We start from the raw sequence: 16,121 nt of genomic DNA on the forward strand, positions 1-16,121 counted from the left end.
GGCTGAACAGGACTTTACCTTCATGCTTCTCTCTGATCTTCCTCCTCAAGAAAGTGGGTTCCACTTCACTTTCTAAGGCAGGATACTGAACAGTAAAGCTGATTGTCGAACTACCAGAAACTATGCAGGGAGACTTGTGCCATTTTTTTCCTGCCCAAACATGCACCAATGATGGAGGTCAGTGATCTCTGTGCTGCTTCCAAAAGATGGCTTGTGGCAGGATCTTGGCAGCCTTGTGCCTAGTGGTTTCCTCCTTCAGCACAGAAGTGTGAAGTATCTGCAGCTGCCTACTGAAGACCCATTGGAATTAATTATGGAGATGGGCTGCAGGCTGTTTTTATTTTCTCTCTGACCTTCTTATTGTATGAAGGTTTAGGATCCAGTAAGATAATGAACCTATGCCATGGGGACTGTTCCAACCCCCCTTTGGTGCTTTCCTTTGCATCATTATCAACCTGCTATTGTTGTTGCCTCTTGTCTCAGGGGGGTCAATGAACACAAAAGCAGGGGGAGAGCGAGAGCAAGCAGGGGTTGCCAGAGCTCTCTTCATCCTGAGCTGCCCAGAGGCAAGGTGCACCCCAGGTTGCTGTACTGGAGGGAAATATATGGGGATACACCTTTGGGGCTTTCTTTTTCCAGAGCAGGAATGATGATGCATTTAGAGTATATCAGACTTTACCTCATATCAAGAACCACATTTTTCACTGAATTCTCAATTATTATCTCTTTTTTAAAAAATATTTTTTATTAATTTTCCGTTTAACAGCCCAGTCATATCACATTAATTACTCCGAATTATATCAATACATATCATAAAAATCCAAATATTTTGCTGAATTTTAAATTTTTGTTGGGGGTACCCATGGTTCGAGTTCAGAAAGGGTCCAATCATCTCATATTTCTGCTGCTTTGATATTTCACAAGTCCTATCTTCCACTCTTCTTGCTGTTATAATTTTTCTTCTTAATAACCTTCGAGTTGTTTCCACAAACGAGATGAAGCAAGCAATATTATGTTTCTGTGTGGGCTTACACATTGATCCAAAAGTCTTGTTCACGCGGCAGGCGCCATTTCGACAGTTCCGATGAAATACAGTCTAAGTGTCTGCTCATTAATTTTCCCAGACCAGTTGTTCCATAAATCAGTCTTTCCAGGGGGGATATTGCCGAATAGACATAATCCAAATAAAATAGCAGAACAGTGGCTCACCTCCCCCTTTGACTGTAAATCTCGCAACAAAGTCTGTCTCTTAATGGCGGATCCCGATTTATGACTGCGTCACCAAGAAAGCCTTTCGTTTCCTTTCCAAATCTTCAACAAAGCAAAGCCTTTAATTAATATTTGTTTCCACACAGTTTATTTTCCAGTCTCACTTGCTATAAATCATTGTGACGGTTCTTCTAGGGGAGGGGTTGTTAGGTAAAACATTGAAAAAGAAAGAAGTCCCCCCCTCTTCCGTTCCGTTTCAACATACCGACATAGCTGTGATTCTTTGCTGTAGTCTTCTGTTCAATCCATCCCATCACTCTTAACTTCTCAGCGGTAGATTTGATTAGCAGATAAAACACCCTCTCCTTCGCTCGAAACATGTGCATTTACTTTTTACATCAAATTATTTTATCTTAAGCAATGCAACTAGGTCGCTCTCAGAAGCAGCGTCAGGGAGATCCAAAGCTCACTCAAGGGCTTTCCGTCCAGTGCCCCCACCCCCTCCTTCTTTCAAACTCGGGGGTGATTTATTGGCAACCATGGATGAGGCTGTGTCTCCCCATCCCCTGGGGAGACCCCGGGAGGCAAATTTACTCCCATCATCAGCCCCTTAATTACCTCGTGTGAGCCGGAGAGATGGTATTGTCGGCCATCTTCCAAGGCACCCCTAGTGACCCCCCTCAACTATTATCTCAAGATAATGGAAATGAATGTCTTAATACCTGAGTGAAAGTACATTTGATAGGCTCTAGGCATGATATGTGTTACCTATTTGGTTGGAAAGCCACTCTTGTGGATACAGAATGCAATCATAGCAGCAAAATGGTTCCCCTTCCTTCTTTGCTTTATAGTAACCCAGGCTTTCATACAGTGAAGAGGTCATTATTCCTACAACAATACACATGGCTAAAATCCATGCTGAATATCAAACTGCCGCTGTCCACTAATAACTTGTTCTAGGGAACTGTGTTCTAGAAGTTACCCTTTTGCATGAAAGCAAGCAACAAGGTATAATCTTATGCAAAAATGTTTTTCAAGTTGTTTTTAACTGAACTGAAAACTATAGGTATGTCATCATTATGAAAAAAAGTCTAAATATATCAGAAGCTCTCAACATTTTCAGCTACACCGATTTCTGTAATCTTTTACAGAAGAAACAAAAGGACAAAGTAAAATGGTCAGTTAGCTAAGCTAATGCACCAAGCTGTCTTGTAACTTTTGAATAAATGTTATTTAATTTTTGTTTTGCTTTTTAAGTCCCAAGAGAAGCCGCACCAGATAAGCATGAATTACAGAGACTTTGGCTTCTCAAATAGCAGCATCCTGAAGACTGAAAGAGCCAGTGAGGAATGTTTGTGTGTGCTTTTAAAAACTGACCAGCTTTAAGAGTGCTTACTGTATTTGCCTATACACCTCTTTCCAGCATACTCAACCTATAGCACTTCCCTTCTGATGGATTAAACACACCCAGCACTGTTGGGGATATTGGAGGATGGTGTACAAACTCCAGATTCCTCTTTGTCAGTCTTTCCGAACCTGACTCCCCTCCCCCCCCCCAGACAATTTGGACCATAACTGACATCAGTCTCTGCCAGCATGGCCAACGGTCAGGATTGATTTAGTTGTGGGAATCTGCTGTATACTGAGTTGGCAGAGTTGTGCCATTTGTTGGCACATGTGTGCCAGGTGGGGCACAGCACGAAGGATGAACAGAACCCATTATGCCAGCCTAGACCTTGCACTGAGTGGGGGAATGGCATGAAGCGAGGAGGCCAGGGATGCGGTGGCAAGGCAAAGCTGGGTTCTGGGGCCCAGAGACACCCAGTGGTAGGCAGGGCAGGATGGCAGGATGGGGATTCTTGCGTTGGGGTGCCTGGTTCACTCCCCCTCAAAATCATGCACCTGGGGCTATGGCCCCCATGCTCCCCCCCTCCACTATTTGTCTGTATTGAGTCAAGCCATTAGTCCACTAAGATCAGTATTGCTGATGATGTATTGCCATTGGCGCTTTAGGGATTCGGGCAGGAGTCCTTCCTAATGCAACCTGGAGATGCCAGGGATTGAACCTGGGGCTTTTGGAATGAATAGCACATGCTCTGCCACTGAGCTATGACCCTGATACCCTGTGTGCCCCCACACGACCTTTTGAAGATACAAATAAGGCTTGTGATTTGCTTCTGTGGGAACAAAAGAGTAAGGGAGACTGCTCAAAACCTAAGCCTTCTGACTAGGCTTCAGGGCTGAGCAGAGACCTGATACGCAAATACAAAGCACATTAGGCCTTCTGGCACAGCATTCATTAAGGGGAACTGGCAGAAACTGGACAAAACCCAGACTAACAAGAGAAGACATCAGCATCTTATTCCAAGCCCCTTCTGCGCAGGACTTTCACTGCTGCTGCGTGGATATCCTTGTTGCGCAGGGTGTAGATGATTGGGTTGAGAAGAGGGGTGACCACGATGTAAAAGACAGCGAGTTTCTTGTCGCTGTCGGGGTCTGTCACTGACGGGGGTTTCACGTATGCGGCAATTATCGTGCTGTAAAACAGGGTGACGACCGCCAGGTGGGACACACACGTGGAGAGGGCCTTGCGCAGTCCAGTGGTTGAGTGCATCTTCAGCACAGAGAACAAAATGAGCCCGTAGGAAGCCAGAATGACAGCCAGAGAGGTCAGGATCACCACCGCAGATGTCCCAAAAACAATCATCTCTGTGGAATGGATGTCGGCGCATGCCAGCTTCAACACAATCGGCAGTTCACAGATGAAATGGTTGACGTGGTTGGGGCCACAGAATGGGAGGCGGAGGCCGCAGATTATGTTTGTTGTAGAGACAATGATGCCACCAGCCCAGGAGGCTGAGGCCAGCTGCACCTGGCGCCACCTGCCCATGAGGAGGGTATATAGCAGCGGGTGGGAGATAGCCAAGTAGCGGTCGTAAGCCATGACACCCAGGAGAATGCACTCGGTGCCGCCCAGGCACCCAATGGCATGCATCTGGACCACACAGCAAGTGAAAGAGATGGTCCCATTCTGGCTCATGAGATTTGCCAGCATCGGGGGCAAAGTGCAGGTGATGTGGCAGATCTCCAGGCAGGAGAGGTTGGCTAGGAAGAAGTACATGGGCGTGTGGAGCCTCAAGTCGATCCACACCAGCGAGATGATCACCAAGTTCCCCATAAGAGTGAGGGAGTAGATGATGAGGATGATCACAAAGAGCAGAATCTGCGTCTTTCGGTGGTTGGTGAGTCCAATCAAGACGATCTCAGTGATCGAGGTGATGTTTTCCTTCCCCATGTTGGTCTCCTACTGGCGGGAAAAAATGGCAGGGAAAGCAGTGACAATGAGAGACTGTAGCATTCTTTGGGAACTGAGGGGTGAGATTGCTAGAACACCGGGATTTATATCCAACGCTTAAAATAATTAAAAAGGTGCCGGTACTCACCATGAAGATATTACAGTAAGTACACTTTTAATATTGGGGGGGGGGAAGGTACCATTAATGTGTACCCCATGTGTACCCCCAGAAAAAGCACTGTTTATATCTATCTATATAGTGGTACCTTGGGTTAAGTACTTAATTTGTTCCGGAGGTCCGTTTTTAACCTGAAGCACCGCTTTAGCTAATGGGGCCTCCCGCTGCCGCCACGCCGCCGGAGCATGATTTCTGTTCTCATCCTGAAGTAAAGTTCTTAACCCAAGGTACTATTTCTGGGTTAGCGGAGTCTGTAACCTGAAGCATATGTAACCCAAGGTACCACTGTATGTCTATATGTCACTAAAGCCCAACACATAACTGGTGTGGAAATTTTTTTGTCACCCCCCCCCCCCCGAAATTGAAATCTGTCAAAGATAGCCAACCCCCCCCCCCCCAATGAAAGCCGTGCAGGCAATGCTGTGGGGTCCTGATCCCACTTTGCTCCTTCTCGCCTCCCTCCTCTCCCGCCAACCATCTCTCTCTCCCCCCTTAAACCAGTTGGGCTGCAGAGATCACCTAGGCACCCCATCTTCTCTCCCCACAACCCTCAAACCAGTGTGCCTTGGTCCTTAAATGAAAGGCGGCATCTGGCTGTCCACTGAAGGAGAGAACTTGTTCAGAGAACACCGCCCTGTGACTCCAGTCTCAGTCTCCCACTCAGACACAGGAAGCGAAGGCTGTACACATCGTGGGTGTGCCCACTGACTTGAGAGAATGTTTTTTCTCCTTTAACTGGCAAGATTCTCTCTTACGAAGATGAAACCAAAAGGAGAAGACTGATCTTTCCCTCACTCTCCGTAGATCAAAAAAAAGGTTCCTGCTCTTGCATATATGAAAATTTTCAAAGTATGGATGCTAATGCAACAACCTGGTTTTTAAAAGTCGTATTTGCAAGAAGATATGTTCCATTGGGATCAGCAGCAGTCTGAGCATGTAAGAACTCGGGCATCTGCATGATTTTTTTCCCAGGACAGATGCAGCAAAGTACAAAATGTGGTGGCGAGGCCTGGCACCATGTCTGTTAAGCTGAGTATTGACTGCCTTTGAAAAACTAATGGATCATATTTCTCCCACTCTGTTATTTCTCGATGGGCAGACCTACTGATCAGGGAAATGCAGACTTGCTGTTTGACAATATTTTTCCACCACAGCTGAAACCTTCAGTTCTTTCCCTGGCTCCCCTTCCACTGCCCACCCTGAATTCATTGCACTGCTGCTCCAAGCAACCTCACAGTCCCCTCGCATTTCCCCTTTTAAAAACAGAAGAAAACGTGGAGGACACTGCCCCCCCTTCCTCCACTACTGTTCAGGACTCTTGAACATCAAATTTCAATCAGCTAAAGATCAGTCTGGTAAATTGTATAAGTATTTCTATGTGAATGCTTAGTATTATTTTATATAAACTATTTAAGAACTTTTATATATTAAAAAGTGACAAATTCTTTAATTAAGTGTACTGCCATGTACTGAAATCAACTAGACCAGTGGTTGAATCTGATTTTGACATTAGTGATGGGACAGAAATGCAAGGGGGCACAAGACACACAGTTGTTCTCCAGCACCTCACCACTGTTGCTTGCTCCCCAGCATGTGTGGCCCATTGTCACTCCGCCTAATGATAGGGATGGACCTCCCTCCCTCCCTCCCATGCACACCAATCTCAATTCCAAATGGCTGAACAGGACTTTACCTTCATGCTTCGCTTCACTTTCCAAGGCAGGGTACTGAACAGTAAAGCTGATTGTCAAACTACCAGTAACTATGCAGTGAGACCTGTGCCATTTTTTTCCAAACGGGCACCAATGATGGAGGTCAGTGATCTCTGTGCTGCTTCCAAAAGATGGCTTGTGGCAGGATCTTGGCAGCCTTGTGCCTAGTGGTTTCTTCCTTCAGCACAGAAGTGTGAAGTATCTGCAGCTGCCTACTGAAGACCCATTGGAATTAATTATGGAGATGGGCTGCAGGCTGTTTTTATTTTCTCTCTGACCTTCTTATTGTATGAAGGTTTAGGATCCAGTAAGATAATGAAAGGCAGGGGACCTATGCCATGGGGACTGTTCCAACCCCCTTTGGTGCTTTCCTTTGCATCATTATCAACCAGTTGTTGTTTTGCCAATTGTCTCGGGGGGGGGGGGGGGGAGGTCAATGATCACAAAAGCAGGGGGAGAGCCAGAGCGAGAGCAAGCAGGGGTTGCCAGAGCTCTCTTCATCCTGAGCTGCCCAGAGGCAAGGTGCACCCCAGGGTGCTGTACTGGAGGGGAAATATATGGGAATACACCTTTGGGGCTTTCTTTTTCCAGAGCAGGAAGGATGATGCATTCAGAGGCATACTGAATCTGATAACTTCCACCAACTCTAAGCAGCATGGTCATTAAGTCAGGGGTCATGGAAGTTGTAGTCATATAGAGGGAATAAAATTGGTTACCTTATGAAATAGGAATTTCAATCAACTTCCATATGTTGATCAAAGGAATTTCCCCCAAAACCATAACACAAACTGACCTAACACAAAAAACCTAGTTTTATTATTAACAAACATATAAAACCAGAAGCTCTGAGGTCATTAACACAATTTAAAAAATTCTTAAACCAAAGGGGTAGAGAGAGAACATGGTTAATTTCTAAAGCAGGGGTCAGCAAACTTTTTCAGTAGAGGGCCGGTCCACTGTCCCTCAGACCTTGTGAGGAGCTGGACTATAATTTTTTTGGCGGGTGGGGGAATGAACAAATTCCTATGCCCCACAATGAAAGCACATATACTACTCATGTAAAAACATCAGGCAGGCCCCACAAGAGATGCATTTTAAATAAAAGGACACATTCTACTCATGTAAAAACACGCTGATTCCCGAACCGCCCATGGGCTGGATTTAGAAGGCGATTGCGCCGCATCTGGCCCCCGGGCCTTAGTTTGCCTACCCATGTTCTAAAGTGTACACTATATTGCTGAGTGGCAATTTAGAGATTTATGGAACCTCTTTAAAAGATATAAAAAGGTAAAGGTACCCCTGCCCGTACGGGCCAGTCTTGCCAGACTCTAGGGGTGTGCGCTCATCTCACTCTATAGGCCAGGGGCCAGCGCTGTCCGCAGACACTTCCGGGTCACGTGGCCAGCGTGACAAGCTGCATCTGGCGAGCCAGCGCAGCACACGGGACGCCGTTTACCTTCCCGCTGGTAAGCGGTCCCTATTTATCTACTTGCACCCAGGGGTGCTTTCGAACTGCTAGGTTGGCAGGCGCTGGGACCGAACGACGGGAGCGCACCCCGCCGCGGGGATTCGAACCGCTGACCATGCGATCAGCAAGTCCTAGCCGCTGAGGTTTTACCCACAGCGCCACCCACATCCCATTTAAAAAGATATAGGAACGAGATATTGGCACACAGATTTTTGCCAAGGATTGGAATAAAATCTTGGAAACTTGACCCTTAAAATCTGCTTCCAGTTTTCTTAGGGGAAACACTCATAAATGATAGAAATGGGATTTTAAAAGAGAAACATATAGTAAACAGCAACTTAATTCATAAAATGCAAGAGGTTGAAACTCAGCATGAGCACACTCAAATGGGGCTCTGCAAATTAACTGATTTTTTAAAGAAAATAATCACAATCCTCTTACTATTTCAGAAATTAACTTTATATTGAGTGACATAGCCTGTAGCTGGCTATAGATATACCAGGTCATGCATGTTCTAAACCAAACAAGTATATGAGCTCAGGCACTATGTAATCTAAATAGTTTTGAACAACTTCTTGAAAGGTCCAAGCCTCTAGGTAAGGACATTATTTCTCAAATATACAAAATTCTCACACAATGGGCTCCTCCTCTCCTTGTCACAACACTATTAAAGTGGAGGAATATTTTGGAGAGGAAATAGTTGAACAACTTTGGGATCAAAATTGAAATAGTTTGCTGTTTGGTTCAGCTTCAGTGAAGACTTGAGAAAGTGTTTTAAAAGTAGGACGGCTTCAATTGTCTGCCTACTTTGAAACATTACTATAAGCACCAGCTGATATTTACCTTAACCATTTCTGAAGCTCTGTATTCCCTTTCGGTGAAATAATGACATCATTTTTCATGTTCACATTGTTAACTGAGATTAAAAGCAATTAAAATAAACTTCTAAAGAGCATGTAATGTGGCTATGATCCCAATTTGCAGGAGAAGACTGAAGGAAGGTGTTAGTTTTGTTCCAAAAATTAATTATGCAAATTATGCAAGCATTCTGTCTTAAGAAAATAAATTGCATTCAAAAATTATCTAAAGGGAGGGGGACGTTCTGCAGTAATCCTCAGCTGCTGTGTGAGTGTTTTTTAAATGCTTATTTTTGAGGTGGCCAAGGAGCATTGAATGTAACTTTTCTTCCATTTGCACTATATTTACATTTTATTGAGGGAAGAAAAATGCAAAAGTTACATAGTTCCCATTTCTGATTAAACTATGACATGATGGCTATCAATTGAATGGGATAATACCAAAATGGTTGGAAATACCACGTTCCTTTATCACAACTAACTTAAGATGGATATGGGCTACAGAATGTTAGATTTGTCAATCCTTTCTTCTTAGTTGCTCCCTACTATTCAGCTGAGGCCTCATCAGAATAATATAACATTTTGGGGAAAATATACAGCCGAGTAAACCAGCACTGGAGGCTAAGATAGAGAAGATCTCCACAGCCACCATATATTTTCCTCTTGTGCTCAGATAGGTTGGAACAAAGGACAGCCACACACTGCAAAATACCAGCATGCTGAAGGTGATAAACTTGGCTTCATTAAAGCTGTCAGGTAACTTCCTGGCTAGGAAGGCTACAGAGAAGCTGACAGTGGCCAGCAAGCCCATAAAGCCCAAGACACAGTAGAACATGGAGACTGAGCCTTCATTACATTCCAGAACTATTTCTTTAGTCACAGAGTGCATATCCAAATCTGGGAATGGGGGAGACGTTGCCAGCCACACACAACAAAGAACGGCTTGAATCAGGGAGCAGGAAAGAACTATGGAGGTGGCCTGCTGTCTCCCCACCCATTTCCTCATCCTAGAACCTGGTTTGGTGACTCTGAAAGCAAGAACCACAATGATCGTCTTGGCCAACACACAAGAAACTGCCACTGAAAAGATGATGCCAAATGCTGTTTGTCGAAGGAGACAGGTCACTTTCTCAGGTCGACCGATGAATAGAAGAGCACAAAGGAAAGCAAGAAAGAGGGAGGTGAGGAGAGTGTAGGTGAGGTTCCGGTTGTTGGCTTTGACTATGGGAGTTTCCCGGTGCTTAATGAAGACCCAAAGCACCAAAGCTGTGATGAAAGAAAGGGAAAGAGCTAAAGCAGTCAAAGTGATCCCCAAAGGTTCTCTATAAGACAAGAAACTGATGTCCTTCGGCATGCATGAATCCTGTTCCATGTTTGGGTAATGATCTTGTGGGCACTGAAGGCATTCATCCATGTCTGAAAAATAAATAAATTCAAGCTTCTATGCATTGCAGCACAATTTTTTTTCTACTAAAATAATCCAAAATAATGACAAAATATTAAATATGAGTTGAAAGGTATAATCCAAAAGATTCTTCTGCTTCCTTTCCCTATATCCAAGATTCAGCCACATTCAGTGATGATTTGCTTCTTTCTCCCCTCACCCTCCTCAATGCAAGATTTTTGGGTGAAACTCAGTTAACATGTTATCACTTAACATGAAAATTCTTGAGATTTTACTTTCTCTTTACTTGTATATATGGCAGATTTTCATTGACTAGAAATAACTGATCAATTGATCCCTAAAAATAATTGTGGAATATGTTGGTTTTCTGTCAAAAAGAGTAAGTTGATAGGTATAAACTGGTGAGTACTGTGTTCCATAGTCAGAGAAGTGAAAATTTCTATATTTAGTTATGCTCCCACGCACACATTATTCCAACCACTTCTTTTAATATATAGTACAAATTTGTAAACATCAACTTGGTGTCTTGTTTATGACGAAGTGAAAAAAAAATTTGGGTTAACCTTTCTAAAAAAGCCAGAGTCCTTTTTACTAAGCATCATAGGCAATGACATTCCAAAAAATTTAAGAGAAATATTTTTATATGACACAGCAGCAGCCCAAACATTGATAGCAATGAACTGGAAAGGAGAAAATTCTCCAACTATAATGGATTGGCAAAACAAGTTACAGGAATATGTAGAAATGGCGCAAGTGACTAACAGCTTGAGAGGCAACACAAGGCAAGCATTTGCGCAAAAATGGGGAAAATAAAATAGATATTTACGAAATTACAACAGTGGTATAAAGCAGTGTTTCCCAACCTTGTGCCTCCAGCTGTTTTTGAACTACAACTCCCATCATCCCTGACTAGCAAGACCAGTGGCAAGGGATGATGGGAATTGTAGTCCAAAAACAGCTGGAGGCACAAGGTTGGGAAACACTGGTGTAAAGTCTATAGCAGCATTTGATTGATACTGGATTAATGAAATATAAATCAAATAAGTCAAAGGTTAAGTACTGTTCTAAGAATGTATTAGAAAGGAAACAGAGGATAAGCTAATAATGTTAGGTATATTCACAAGCAGAAAGAAAATACACATCGGGAAATGATAGGAAGTCCAATTATGTGGTGGTTTTTTTAATCTATGTTAATAAATAGAGAAGAAAACAAGAGATAGTAGAAATATAAATTAAGTTTATTGTTTGTTAACAAATTCAGTATCTGAAGAAATGTGCATGCACACAAAAGTTCATACCAATAACAAACATAGTTGGTCTCTAAGGTGCTACTGGAAGGATTTTTTTTATTTTGTTTCAACTATATTTGTTGTATAAGATTGTCAATATAGTATTAAAAAATAATACTAATAAAAGGGAAGGATCAATACACCTCTAGCTATTTCCAAAAAGTTCTTTTTTGTAACTCTGCAATCTTCAGTTTCCCCTTCAAACAATCATGATATCTTCTTCCGAAAGGGTGATGGTTTTTTCTTTCCTTTTTGGTGCAAATAATAACCTCAATGACTTGGGACTGCTATGGTTAACTTTATCAGACTTTACCTCATATCAAGAACCACATTTTTCACTGAATTCTTAACTATTATCTCAACATAATGAAAATGAATGTCTTAATACCTGAGTGAAGGTACATTTGATAGGCTCTAGGCATGATATGCATTACCTGTTTGGTTGGAAAACTTCCCTTGTGGACACAGAATGCAATCATAGCAGCAAAATGGCTTCCCTTCCTTCTTTGCTTTATAGTAACCCAAAGGGCATTTATCATTACAAAGAGAAAGGGGCTGCACCTGTCCACAAATGAAAGAAGAGAAGGTTTTCTCTTTTGCAAGCTTGTATATCAACATTGGGAACTATGAATAACTCTGGAAGTAATGGATATGGTGCAAAATACGAATGGACCTCACCTGGTTAAAACTGCTGGGCCACACAAAGTCTTCTTCCCAAATCCTCAACACTTCTTCTTGGGGAGCCATGGAGTCTATCTTTCCAACTTTGATTCTCTGAAAGGACTGATTTGGAAATGTGATCCAGTTTATAATATCAAATCCAGCCTCTATCTCTCCATTTTCATTGAAGGAAACCTTTTCCCCAACAGTGTTATTAAATACTATTCTCTTAACAAAGTGGTTAAGCTAAAGAAAGCGGGGATAAAGAAAAAACAATCAATGGATATGTCAAAGGCTGTGGATCATTCCCACTTCATCCCAAAACTCTTGAAAAACTTTACGCCTGGTAATCGTAGATATAGCGAGTGGGAGAAGTGGGAGAAGACTATTGCCAGAATGCTCTGCTTGATGGCTTCCCCAAGCTGTCTGCTTGTCTGCTATAGGAAGCCCTTCCTCCTTTGTTCTTAGTGTATTCAGGACATTACCTTCCACAACTCTTGATTCTGAAGTTTCACTCCTCCATTTACTATCACTCTGTCTTTGTATCTAGATGAATGCATGGCCTGCAATGCATGTGCTACTGCAAAGGCAGCTGTGTAGACACAGTAGCTGTGGCCAGTCATGCTCATTTCAATAACAGATGCAGGAAGGGTCTCCAACTTCTCTTCTCCACTGCAGATGTCTTTATCCTGTAGGTCTACCATAGAGTTGGGCAACTGACACCCAAATGCCTGCTCCCAGAAAACCCTAAGGAAGCCATCTTCTTTCTCTGAAGAAGGGTTTCTCAACAGAAGAAATTTCTGGAATCCTACAACCTCACTGGAGTGAACAGCAAAGGATATAGCACCATGTAGGAAGCCTAGGTCCCAATCTCTTTGTACAGTAAAGGAAGTGAACTCCATCTGTGCTGTCATAATCCAAACTTTATCATTTCTCTTTGTTGAGGGAAGCTCATGTGCTAAAACATGGGAGAATGCCCTCAGGATGAGCATGGTTTCAATTTCACCATGCATGACCAATGCATTGACAGTGCTCCTCATAATGCTTTCTTTCATTGCAAATCCTTCTTCCACCATCTTCTCAATATCACTGGTAAAAGACATTTTGGGAATTCTCGCTATGAAATCAAAGCAGATACCTCTCTGGGAAAATTTGTGGATCACATTTTGTTCAAATCTCTCTCCATTGTCATCCTGCCCAGAAATTACTCCAATCCATGTCCACTTGAAATATAGCAGTATCCGGACAATTGCCTCATATTGATGCTCCAAATTTGGGAACATTTGGTGATAGAAAGCAGCTTGGGTTTTCTTATCTATCACTGCCGGAGAGCCGTATATGATCTAATGGAAATTTTAAAAGTTATGTGAGGAGAAAAAGACCAATCAGGTGTGTTCAAAGATTCTGTGGTGTTTTGGAAAGGCATGTAGGAGTGGTGATGCAGAAGTGAGGTCTTTGTAGTGCAAATACACTGTTGATGTCAATATGACAGTCCCACTATTGCATTTGTATCAGGCTGACTTCTCTGACATTCCTGCCACCCCATCTGAAGCACTGTAATGACATCAGTTCAGGGAGGTTAGGTAAGCACCCCTATCTGACCCTGCCATTACTGGTTGCTGCTCCACCAGGCCACAGAGTGTGAACAATACTTTAGATGATACTTTAAAATTTTCATTTTTATATTAGCACTTTCCTTCCAGCTATTTAAGATCTATTTTGAGGAGTGCATGGTGATTGGCAGGAAGCAATCAGGTTGGAATTGGAGCCAGGTCCTGGACTTCCGGGGAGAAGCCATAGCAGGTTGGTTGCATCTGTCATGAGCTCTTGACAGATGTAATAAAGTGGTGATTAATGATAGAGCAGTGATGGGAAACTGAGGGTTGGCCTCCTTCACCCCAAAATCTTAGGCTTCAAAAAGCAAGAAAGTATTGCAGACAAGTTTAAATGTAATAAACCAGAAGGGGAAGTTGAGGGAAGTCAGGTGGGGTGGTGGTGCAGGGAATTTAATTAGTTATTATTTGTCATGATGTGATTATGGAAAAAACAATAATGTAAAACTCAATAAAAATATTTTTTTAAAAAGAGAGCCTGTCTTCTCCTCCTGCCTCCCTCCATCTCTGTGCAGGCGAAGCTCTTGCTGGTCCTGATCCCACCTTCCCTCGTCAGAGACCCGGCTCCTTCTCACCTCTCTCCTCTCCCCCCCCCCCAGCACCTCTCTCTGTCTCTTCTCAAACCAGCTGGGCTGCAGAGCTCTTTCAAACCCAGCTTTGGAGCCGTTGTCTTTCTGGTTGTTGAGGAGCATGCTGTGCTCCAGCTGCCTTGGGCCCGCCATTGACCCAGTTCAATCCCGTGATCGACTGACCAATCAGGATCGACGGGTCGGACATAGAGGATGTATGACAAGCTGTCTGATGGAGAAGGAATTCCTTCTCCTTTGATCTCCCCCTTAATTTAAATTGAGTACTACTAGCTTTTAGCTAAGCAGCTCCAACCCCTGTCTTTATAACTGATTTGATTAAACAGAACTTCTGATTCTAATGATTTATTTGTTCTTCCAAACAGATGCATCAGACAAAATAACTACGTGTCTCCTCCTCCTGATTTGCTGCAATCTTACGCAGAGAAATAGAGTAAGAACAATGAACACAGAACAACCATCAACGGAGAGAAATTTGAAGACAGAGAGGTCACTTCTGCAACAGCGATGAAGGAAGCAGTTAATGACAAAGTACAAAATCCACACTCTGCATTTGAGAAAATGCCTTTGACAGTATCGAAAATCATCTAGAGAAAAACAAAAATGAAGCTACGGTACTGAGTATGAAAAAGAAAAGAAAATCCTTCTACAAACTAACAAAGAGTTAACTGACCTCCTTGATCACTAAGAAAATATGAGGAGACCTTGGATTTAATATTCTAAGACACTACAGAAGATAAAGCAGGAGATTAAAAAAAAACTTAATAACATGATGAGCAACAGAAATTCCAGAAGTCCTCATTACAGTAAGATATAGAAATTGTTCATAGCAGTCTAGCTTCCAATCAAAATAAGTTCAGTATTTTCCCATGATATTGTTTTTTTGCTTTGACAAATTTATAACAAAATGGCAGTTATTTCATCCTGCAATCCATAGAAATAATATGATTTACTTCCACTATGCAGAGGAGGGCAGTTTCAAAATTTTCATCTATTATTGGCTTTCTCACCTACAGTTTACTGTTGTACCTTTACAGGCTACCACAATTTAAATATTGTGTTACAGGATTCAATAATTACATTGGAATTCCGCTTAAGATCCTTTGGATATTGTTCCTTGTTATTCTTAATGTTCTATTTTATTTTTTGAACACTTGCAACCTCGACTGGACACAACTGAAAGCAATATATCTGCTGATCATTTTGAGTTTGGTAATCTTTTTTACTATATGTTGGAACTTGTTATTTATTTGACCGTGTTGCATGAAATACCTCACTTTCAATTATCTATTTTATATGTCTGACGTTATCCAAGGTCATACCTTGAAATGTTAAAGGTTTTAGCAATCAAAGTGCATGCATCTTATCTGTGGAATCTTATGCACAATACTGGATACCAATTGCTGTGAAGTGTGGAGAGTGATGTTGTGCTCATGTCCTGCTTGTGGGCTTCCCAAAGGCATTTGATTGGCCACTTTGAGAACAGAATGCAGGATTAGATAGGCTCCTGACTTGATGCAGAAGGAGTTTTTTAATACTCTGACTTCTGGAAGCCTCACATGACAAAACATTGCAAATAAAACTTCTGAAAGGAAACAGATGAGCAAATGCCTTGTTACCCTTTTCTACTGCATTCATACATCTTACCTGTGGAATCTTATAGATGCTTGGGATATCTCCCACGTGGTGACAGACTTCAGAGACAGGTCCCCCAATGACTGCTCCTGGATTGTTCTGTCTATTACATTTGTAGTTGGGGGTTAATTTGCCCAGTGTGGAGAAGAGTTCCAGTGAGGCATGATAGGTCCACCTTGCCTCAAAATAGCTGTTATAGATATGGAATCCCAG

At 42.6% G+C, this 16,121-nt stretch overlaps 2 protein-coding genes across 2 annotated transcripts; both read right to left on the bottom strand.

Moving 5' to 3' along the window:
* Positions 1-3,568: 3,568 nt before the first annotated feature.
* Positions 3,569-4,504, bottom strand: LOC114583372 (olfactory receptor 2J2-like). Its single transcript, XM_077918070.1, has one exon. It carries the CDS (start codon positions 4,502-4,504, stop codon positions 3,569-3,571), a length of 936 nt encoding a protein of 311 aa, XP_077774196.1.
* A 4,732-nt stretch (positions 4,505-9,236) lies between these two features.
* Positions 9,237-12,121, bottom strand: LOC114583371 (vomeronasal type-2 receptor 26-like). Its single transcript, XM_077916698.1, has 3 exons — positions 12,092-12,121; positions 11,848-11,974; positions 9,237-10,135 (listed from the first exon to the last, which is right to left on the bottom strand). Exon 3 carries the CDS (start codon positions 10,131-10,133, stop codon positions 9,237-9,239), a length of 897 nt encoding a protein of 298 aa, XP_077772824.1. The 5' UTR covers positions 10,134-10,135; positions 11,848-11,974; positions 12,092-12,121.
* Between the last annotated feature and the right edge of the window lie 4,000 nt (positions 12,122-16,121).

Source organism: Podarcis muralis, chromosome 13, assembly GCF_964188315.1.
Source record: "Podarcis muralis chromosome 13, rPodMur119.hap1.1, whole genome shotgun sequence".
In the NCBI taxonomy this organism is placed as follows: domain Eukaryota; kingdom Metazoa; phylum Chordata; class Lepidosauria; order Squamata; family Lacertidae; genus Podarcis; species Podarcis muralis.